Below are 9,640 nucleotides of genomic sequence, written 5' to 3' on the forward strand. Positions count from 1 at the left end.
GAGCGGACCTGGTGTCAGAAGTGGGCGGGGCCAGGGATTCCAGAGAAAGGCTTAACGTGTACTTGAAGTGAGCAAAGGGTTTTGAATGAACCAAGAACTGGATCAGATTTATGCTTTTTATATAGATGGGTCTCCAGTCTGTGTGAACAGATTGGAGGGGGCCAGGGTGGGAGCTGAGGCCCAGGCAGAGGCTTTGCAGAGTGCCAGAAGAGGGCGCTGTAGCCCGGACTGAAGTGTGGGTGGGAAGGCGGCAGATGCATTTCTCTGCTGTTTTTCTCCCTGCTGAGCTTGGGTCCTCGTGGAGGGCGGATGGCAGACATTTCACTCTGGGACCTCATGCCTATGCATCCGAAAGACCCCCAGGCGCCTGGGTGTAAGAACCATCATCTGCCTTGGAGTAGAGTTTCTATAAATGTAACATTCACCGATGGATGGAAGACGGCCACAACTCTAAAATCACGCTTTTCAGAAGAAAATAGAAGAGCACAGCTGTTCCCATGGACAAAGCTGGCAGGTGACAGCCCCGTAACTTCTCAGCTCACACCTAACAGTGTCCGCGTCTGGTGAAAGCTGCTTCAGCAGGGACAGTCGAAGAGCAGCATGGAGTGAGCTGGCTTGTGGGGTCGTCTTTTCAGTCTCCTCCTATGGGGCCTGGGAGAAGGGAGTGGCAGATGGCCAGGTCCCCACCACAGGTCATCGAGGTCACCTCCAGGTGGCTGGTGGGGGGGGGGGGCATGTTCACATCCACTCCGAGGCACATCCCGGCTGCTGCACACCCTTCACCCCTGTGCGATGCTGGGACCGCATGCTCAGGTGCGGTGTGGGGCCTTGCTGCACTCACTGGTAGGGGAGCTCTGGGATGGTGGGTGCACCCTGGCCCTGGGCTGGAGTGACTGATCTCTTCTCTGACCAGACCTGCGACCGCATCAAGCAGTCCGCCAGCAGAACCAAGCGGCGCGTGTTCATCAAGACCATGGGCGGCTACTGTGGCTACCTGGCCAACATGGGGGGGATCGCGGCCGGAGCCGATGCCGCATACATTTTCGAAGAGCCCTTCGACATTGAGGATCTGCAGGTATGTGACGGGGCTGGCCTCAGGGGACCGTCCCCTTGGGATCCTCTCGGTGCTGCGGAGCAAATCATCGTGTCTAGGGTGGTTTGCTTTTCGAGGGGGCATGCAGACGGAGGTGCTACCGAACACGCCACGCTTGATGCCCTTTGCATCGACCAGGTGCCTCTCCCGAGTGTCAGGTGATGGCGGACGTGCCTGGTTGAGGACACCTTCTAGTCTCTTGTGTGAAACACAAGCTTGTTTTTTTGATGTAGTCTGTTGTGTAATGTTTTCTCCCTTCTGTCACAAACGATTTGAGTGCCTCCACTGACAGTCACCACCCACGTCTGCGACTGGCTCTGGAGCTGGCTGCAGCTTCTTTTAAGTCTTGAGGCCTTTGGTGCTGCATCTGCCTCTAAACTGACACAGACACGGCCGTGGTTTCTTGGCATCTGTGGCTCTTTTAGGGAAGGGTGTCGCCGACCCCGGGGTCTGCCCTTGCTTCGACGGCACAGCAGAATCCAGGCCTGGACCCTGCAGTGTTCAAAGTTGCTAAACTCCATGCAGGAGGACAGGCCTTGGCAGATAAAATGCAACTGAACAATTGTCTTTAGTTAGTTATATAAATAAATATATGTTACATATTGCTCTGTCACCCAGGCTGGAGTGCAGTGGCACGATCTTGGCTCACTGCAACCTCCGACTCCCAGGTTCAAGCCATTCTCCTGCCTCAGCCTCCCGAGTAGTTGGGATTACAGGTGCATGCCACCATGCCCACCTAATTTTTGTATTTTTAATAGAGATGGGGTTTCACCATGTTGGTCAGGCTGGTCTTGAACTCCTGACCTCGTGATCTGCCCACCTTGGCCTTCCAAAGTGCTGGGATTATAGGCGTGAGCCATCGTGCCCGGCACCGTTGTCTTTTAAAAAGTTAGGATATTACTTGTTTCTGAGCCAAATAGATCAAGTAAAAAGGGCCTTGGTGTTGTCACTAATTATGTGACATGTGAATCATGAATTTCTTCACTGTGTCAAAGTGACTACTTGTGGAGTCGTTCACTGCATTGTGATGTTTCTGTCAGCAGTGGGTCCCATAAGATGATAATGGAGCTGCCCCAAACAGGTGTACTGTTTTTTTAATCTTTTATAAAATTTATATATATATATATATATATATATATTTTTTTTTTTTTTTTTTTTTTTTTTTTTTTTTTGAGACGAAGTCTTGCTCTGTAGCCCAGGCTGGAGTGCAGTGGCCGGATCTCAGCTCACTGCAAGCTCTGCCTCCCGGGTTCACGCCATTCTTCTGCCTCAGCCTCCCGAGTAGCTGGGACTATAGGCGCCCGCCATCTCGCCCGGCTAGTTTTTTGTATTTTTTAGTAGAGATGGGGTTTTGCTCTTTTCTGCTGAGAGCGCCGAGTAGAACATTGTCATGAAAATAAATAAGGAGCAATAGAGCCGTGAATGAGCGCTAGGCCAATCACGGAATTATCGTCTTCAGAGGGACCCTGTTGATTCTGGAAGGCGTTTCTAGTGGCTGCCATGAGGGCTGCTCACCGTGCCCTGCGCTCAGCATTCATCGCTGCAGACGTGCTCTCCCCGCCTGGGGGAGGCTCCCCGAGACCTGAGCCGTGAGAGCTTGCAACCTCCTTGGCCACACTCACCGCCACACTTGGTTGGCACTTCCCGCCCTGCAGGGCCTGGCACACAGTGGGTGCTTAGCATAAGTTTATTGCCTGATTAACAAAATACTCTTTTCCAGTCCAATGTGGAGCACCTGACGGAGAAAATAAAGACCACCATCCATAGGGGCCTTGTGCTCAGGTGAGTGAGAGACCAGGGCTGATCTTACGGTCACTGTCACACCGCGGTTCTTAGGTTCTGGTGACTTTGGGCTGGATGAGTGGTCATTTCTTTGCCGCTGGAGTGCACTACACACTGGGCATATGCAGAAGAGAGTTGTGGTGCGTTGCTCTAAAGACTTTCTTGCATTTAGACAACTAAAACTTTTGCTTTATAGTCTTACTCTATTAGATATCTCGCAATCATTTCTCTAACACCTGATGTTTATGAAGGAAGAAGGAAATACAGTCATCCCTCTTAGCCTCAGGGAATGTGTCCCAAGACTCCAGTGGGTACCTGGACCTGGGGATAGTACCCGCCCCCTGTATACATGAGGGGGTGGGTGCTGATAACCATCTGATAACCAAGGCGGCTACTGAGTGACTCAGGGGCAGGAGGCACAGACAGCATGGAGACTTTAGGGCACAGGGATGATTCACGTTCTGGGTGGGACAGCAAGACAGCACAAGATTTCATGACTCCCTGTTAGCCGGGCTTAGGTGAAATCGACATCCTGGGTCGGTTTGTTGTGTCGCATATGTTGTCACTATACAACAAAATAATCTGGAGTATACGCATACTCCCAGTTAGCTGGGAGACTTTTTTTTTTTGAGACAGTCTTGCTCTGTTGCCCAGGCTGGAGTGCAGTGGTGCAATCCTGGCTCACTGCAACCTCCACCTTCCAGGTTCAAGAGATTCTCCTGCCTCAGCCTTCCGAGTAGATGGGTGTACAGGCGCCCACTACAACGCCCAACCAATTTTTGTATGTTCAGTAGAGATGGAGTTTCACCACGTTGGCCAGGCTGGTCTCAAACTCCTGACCTCAGGTGATTCGCCCACCTTAGCCTCCCAGCATGCCAGGATTACAGGCGTGATCCCCACCGTGCCCAGCCAAAACATCTAAACTTTTAAGTCATGCCAAACAGCAGCAGCTTTAGGCTTCTTTTGTTGGTGCGGTTTGAGTAATGGGGATTTTAAGGGAACTGTCAGCTTTCATGAAAACAGTGACACCCCCATCACTTGGAAATGCTTATTCAAACTAAACATGGCATCAGGTTAAAAACTGGAGCGTCCTAAGATTTAAAAAGGATTATCAGACATGTAAGATACTTGACACTCACCCTCAAATCAGAATGACCTGGAATAAGCTGCATGCGGGCACACGCATGTTATGAGTTGAGCCTGGGACACAGCGGTCCAGGATTCCTAACTCCCACGCACTCCTCCTTCACCACCTCCTATTCTTTATACTTTTAAACCAGAGCCCGTGAACTTATTTCAGAGAGCTCATGAATCGCCTGAAATGATGAAATAGTAGGCGTCTGTGTGACTTTGTCAAAGAATCCACAACGGTTATCAGATTCTTAAAGCTGTGACCCATCCCCACCCCAGATGAGTTTACGAAATCTTGATTTAAGATTTTAAAATATTGGAGATGGTTAGTTGACTCGTTCCATTTATTAAAACCCTTCTCTTACTGGGCAGGGGGGAACACTTGATACTTTTGCTTAACAGGCTGAGTTCAGGCTACAGGAATCACAGATTTTGTTTTGTTCTGTTCCAGCTATCCCTAAAGACTTAGAAACAAAAACATGAATTCTGTGAAACAGAAATCATCATTTCTATTTCACAGCAAAGTGTTACTGTATAACTGATATTTCATATGACTCTAACCACCAACAGGGTGGGGCACCTTCTCCATTTGATAGAAACTTTGGAACCAAAATCTCTGCCAGAGCTATGGAGTGGATCACTGCAAAACTCAAGGAGGCCCAGGGCAGAGGTAAGGGGTCCGGGGAGGGAGGCCATCTGCCTTGGTGAAAATGCTGTCCTATCGGGGAGAAGTAGGCTGCTGGTTCCTTCTTCAGTTCAGTACCGAGCTGCGTGTGATGTTCTAACTCCTGCTGGTCTCTGAGCATTGCTATTTAACCAATCTTGGATTCCTGGGTGTGCATGACATGTTCTCTTTTATCACTGCTAGATTCAACCTGAAGTTCTTTTGTGCAGGCTTTTTGCTCTGGAAATCCTGAGCATCAGCCCACAGTTTCCCTCACAGTTGAAGTGGGGTCTTCTATTTCTTGGATGTTTGGTAGGACAACCTCCTTGTGACCCCATCCATCAGAACTTCCAGTTTTGAGGAAGATTTGGCTGCTGAATGAATTGTTCGTGTTTGTAGAACTATGCATGTTTTTCCTTAAATCAGTTTTGTAACTTACATATTCTAACAATCTTTAGATAAGCTGAAAAGTTTTAGAAAACATGACACATTACTCTTGTTAATGGTTCCAACGTGGCTGGTCCCTACTCATTCCTGAGTGGTTATTTGTGCCAGCATCTTTCTCACCCCCACCCCCCTCAGCTTTCTTCAGTCATACCAGACGTGTGCTTTTATTAGGGCAAACCATTATCACTGCCAATGTCCGAGTTAGAAGAATGACAGTCTACAAAAAACAGTGATGTGAATAGTTTCAATCGGTTTGTCTTTTTGAAGAACTGACTGATTCTTTCTACATCCATTTTCTCTTGCTAATTTAGCTACGGATGCTTCTCGTGCCTCAGTGTGTGTATATGTGAGCATCAATTTCTTATTAGTGTTTTGCCATAATTTAAGGTAATTTCCTTATTCCACTATTTAGTGAAAAATTCTCTCCACTGAGAGAAAAAACAAAAGCTGCTTTCCAGGAAGCCATCAGGGTGATCCCACAAGAGCAGAGCTGTGCAAGCCCAGGCCGGGCGCTGGCCACACTGCACAGCTGTTCTCAGCCTCCCCCAGGCTTCCAGGCCAGGTTCAGCACAGTGCCCAGGAATCTCACCCCGTGATTCTGCTCCCCCAGCTGCCCATGGGACAGGGCAGTGTTAATCTGTTTTTAAACCTTTTATAGGAAAAACATTGACCACCGATGATCCCGTTTGTGTGCTGGGAATCAGCAAAAGAAATGTTATTTTTCAACCTGTGGCAGAGCTGAAGAACCAAATGGATTTTGAGTAAGTCGGGGTCTTATTGCCTTAGCAAACCCAGCCAATGTGAGTACAGGACAGGGGAATGGCCATTGCTGTTGCGTTCGGCAACTCATTCAGGGGTTTGAGGAACTAGCTTTTCTGAAGCTCAGTTAAAAAATACTAGGTCTTGGCCAGGCACGGTGGCTCATGCCTAAGATCCCAGCACTTTGGGAGGCCTAGGTGGGTGGATCACTAGGTCAAGAGATTGAGACCAGCCTGGCCCACATGGTGAAACCCCGTCTCTACTAAAAATACAAAAAGTAGCCTGGCGTGGTGGCGCACACCTGGAGTCCCAGCTACTCAGGAAGCTGAGGCAGGAGAAACCGCTTGAACCTGGGAGGCAGAGGTTGCAGTGAGCTGAGATTGCACCACTGCTCTACAGCCTGGTGACAGAGCAACAAACTACCACTAGGTCTTTGGGAAGAATTTTTAGAAATATAAAAACAATGGTTTTGTTTGATCTTGAAATTGGCTTTATCATCTAGTTGATTCAGCCGACCCTACAACCCCCGTGTTTCTGGCAAGACCACTTGCTGTGCTGGCCGTGGCATCTCCCAGCCTCACTGCTGTCCCCCCTTCCCTCCACAGGCACAGGATTCCCAAAGAACGGTGGTGGCTCAAGCTGCGGCCCCTCATGAAGATCCTGGCCAAGTACAAGGCCAGCTACAACGTGTGAGACTCAGGCCAGCTACAGCACGTGCAGCCCTGGAGCCTCTAATCCAGTCCCACCTGCACGTGCCTGCAACCTGGACTCACCGTGGACCATCTGTTTTTGTAATACTTAAGTTATTGATCAGCACTTTATGCAGGTATTGACATTAAAACCTAATCAGTGAGCACCTGTCACCGCCCATGTGCCCCACCAGCTCCAGTGTGTGCTGTCTGTGGACTGTCTCATGCTTTCAGATGTGCGTATTAAACATTTGCCTACAACTCCAAGTAGGGTGGCTACTAAGGGTTTTCTCAGCAGTTTTGTGGGCAAAGATTATCAAAATATTTTTATAGGGATCACTGAACTATGCGCAAGTCATAAAAGGAGAACAAAGCTAGTAGTTTACACAGGACAAGGGGAATGCCATGTTTACTTACTGTTACATATTTGTCACGTGTCAGTTTCCATCCAGAGCAGCAGGCCAGGACCCTGGGCCTGGACCCCAGGCTCCTGCTCTCCTTAGAAAGTAAAAGAGAACACATGAATCTTATCTACTCAGCCTCTTGATTGCAATCCTAGCTGCATGTTAAAACCACCACGGTGGGGGTTTGAAAAATCTGATAGCCAGCTTCTCGTCCAGTCCAAGCCACGGTCCTCACTGGGCCCTAATTTGGAACTCTCCAATGACTCTTGCCAGAGTAGACATGGGTGCTGGGGTGACAGCCCTGCCACCCTCGTGGGCCCCCCTCCTGTAGGGACAGTGTTTCTGCCTCAGTTCTAGACTGCAAGAGACCACAGCTGTACCTCAGAAACGTGGGCGGAGAGCTGTATGGAGGGAGAGGAGACACCAAAAACCAGCTGTTTGGGAAATCGGAGTCCAACGGCCAAGAGCTGGCGTGGAGGCTTTCCTTTCTGGCTCTGTAAAGACGAAGCGAGCACTTACTCACCCCAGCCCCTCTGCTTCTCAGGGACTGCTTCCATTCAGCCGCCCTGTTGAACTTCCGTCTGTTAGGAGGATGCTCCCACAGGGCCTCGGTGTGATCAGTTTCATGAATCAGCACAGGCGGAGGTAGGACACCTTTGTGTGCCTTTTCATTCTACTTCTGCTTTTTAATAAAGGCCCTAAATGCTACTTAAAATAATGACTCAAGCAGAGGTTAAGTCAGAGTTGCCCTTTTAGATTCTTAAATATTCTAGAACTAATGAGGTAAAACTAGCCTTTGTCAGTAGAAAGTAAATTATATGTGGTGCATCTTTGGCACTTTGTGCATAACTATTTCAATGAATGTCTTCCTTGTTGCTCTTAAGACTGACTTGCCAGTCAGTGGCAAAACCTTAAGAATGACATAATGTTCTTGGAAAAAGCAGTAGCATTTCTGACTTTTCATATTCAGCTCTAGAGGCCGATTTTCTCAGGGGCTCCTGCACAGTCGGGCGTGCCAGGGCCACTCATCTGATGATCCAGGATGGGTCCTTGGCGATTTTGGGGTTCTCGGGTCCGAGTATGGCCAGGCCGTGCATGCTCTTCCCAGTGCCGAGAACCCGAGGGGAAGGCAGGCGAGGTCAGCGAGGACTGGCTTCTGCGTCAGTGCCGTTAAGGCCTCCATTCCCAGACACCGTCTCCCCCGCTCCTCACTCACCTATAGCTGACAGTGAAGAGCTGCTCCCTGTGGGCCTGCTTCATCTCATCTGAGAGGCCGTACAAGAAGAGGTCCATTCCTAGAAGACAAACTACAGGCACAGTGGGCTGTGCATTTGTGTCCCGGAGTGAGGCACCCCCTGCGAGGTGGGGAGTAATAGCCACCCCCCTCCCCCCGCCTTGGCTATTAGGAGCCATGGTGGACTCACAGCCTGTTTAGGATATTGTGAGTAGTATCATCTGCCCCTCTGGAAATAATGAACTGAATGGGAAACATCCAGGCCCCGAGACCCACTCAGGAGCAGAAAACGGGGAAGGAGCCTTGAACAGACCCTCGGGAGGGCAGTCAGCAGGAGCCATGGAGGCCACCAGGAGGGAGGAAGGAAGGCAGGAAGGGAGGCCAGAGGTGACGTGGTGGGGAGAGGAGACGTGGCCAGAGGCAACGTGGCCAGGGAAGGAGATACGGCTGGAAGGAAGTGACAAGAGGGGTCTCCAGGCCTCAGACTGTGCCTGATGTATGGATGACATTTTAACTAAGATGTTATATCTAAAGTAGCAATTTAGAACCATTGTGTACATTTAAAGCACGGTACAAATATAGCACATTTCCCAAACCAAAGAACAGTGCGTTGAAGGAAGAAATAGCAGCTCACCAATAAAATAAAAGTGAGTCAAGAAAAAATTCATTTAAGATCAGAAATAGATCCTACAGCTCTTCTAGTCCAATCCCCACCCTAACATGAATGGGGGGAAAAGGGAAGTAGATTCTAGTCAGTCAGAATTAAAGGCAAAACTGATCCACTTTACTTTCTACTTGACAGAAAACAAGAAGCTCATCAAGGAAATCCCTACGAACAGTAGCTTTAGGAGTCCCCAAAATGCAAAATTCACCTTCAAATTAAATCAACTGCTAAGTGTGTATAAAGTTATTGTTTTCATTATTGCCTTCCTCATTCCCAGGGGCTTTTTTAGAGCTTGTTTCCCCCTAATTGCCTCCAACACACCCAGGAAATTTAAACCTCACAAGTAAACCGTGTCTCGATTAACACACAGCGTCCTTTAGGAGCAGACAGTCCATTGCTCTAAGACGTTCTTGTCACCTAAGCACTGAGTACAGCCTGAGAACGCACAACATGCACACACACGAACTCGGACAAACAGGTGAGATGTGGCACATGAGGAAGACGAGAAAAATGAACTTCACTGACACCCCAGATCCATGAAGAAGTGACACACGCAGCCTGCTCGGGTGCCAGTGACTCCTCGAAAACAGCCAAGGGCAGCATTTGGAGAAGCAGCACCGCAGGCCAGGAGGGTCTGGGGGCTTCAGAGGGGAGGGGTGCCCCCGACCAGGTGCTGGGGGCTTCAGGAGGGAAGGGCGCCCCAATCAGGTGCCGGGGCTTCAGACGGGAAGGCGCCCTGACCAGGTCCTGGGGGTGGCAGGACAAGCCCTGGG

General features: G+C 49.5%; 1 protein-coding gene across 13 annotated transcripts in view; it reads left to right on the forward strand.

The window, feature by feature from the left end:
• Window positions 1–9,109, forward strand: part of LOC135964664 (ATP-dependent 6-phosphofructokinase, platelet type) — a 46,182-nt gene extending 37,073 nt beyond the window's left edge. For 7 of the 13 annotated variants that reach the window (XM_074000312.1, XM_074000314.1, XM_074000317.1 and 4 more), the window contains 4 exons: window positions 914–1,075; window positions 4,577–4,676; window positions 5,776–5,878; window positions 6,482–9,109. In XM_074000312.1, the coding sequence (XP_073856413.1) occupies window positions 914–1,075; window positions 4,577–4,676; window positions 5,776–5,878; window positions 6,482–6,569 (453 nt within the window). In that variant the 3' untranslated portion in view covers window positions 6,570–9,109. Of the gene's footprint in view, window positions 1–355; window positions 515–913; window positions 1,076–2,813; window positions 2,876–4,576; window positions 4,677–5,775; window positions 5,879–6,481 lie in introns of all 13 variants that reach the window. The other 6 variants (XR_010577185.2, XR_012417088.1, XR_010577186.2 and 3 more) reach the window with 4 other exon arrangements.
• The last annotated feature ends 531 nt before the right edge of the window (window positions 9,110–9,640 follow it).

This window comes from Macaca fascicularis, chromosome 8 (assembly GCF_037993035.2).
Source record: "Macaca fascicularis isolate 582-1 chromosome 8, T2T-MFA8v1.1".
Lineage (NCBI taxonomy): Eukaryota > Metazoa > Chordata > Mammalia > Primates > Cercopithecidae > Macaca > Macaca fascicularis.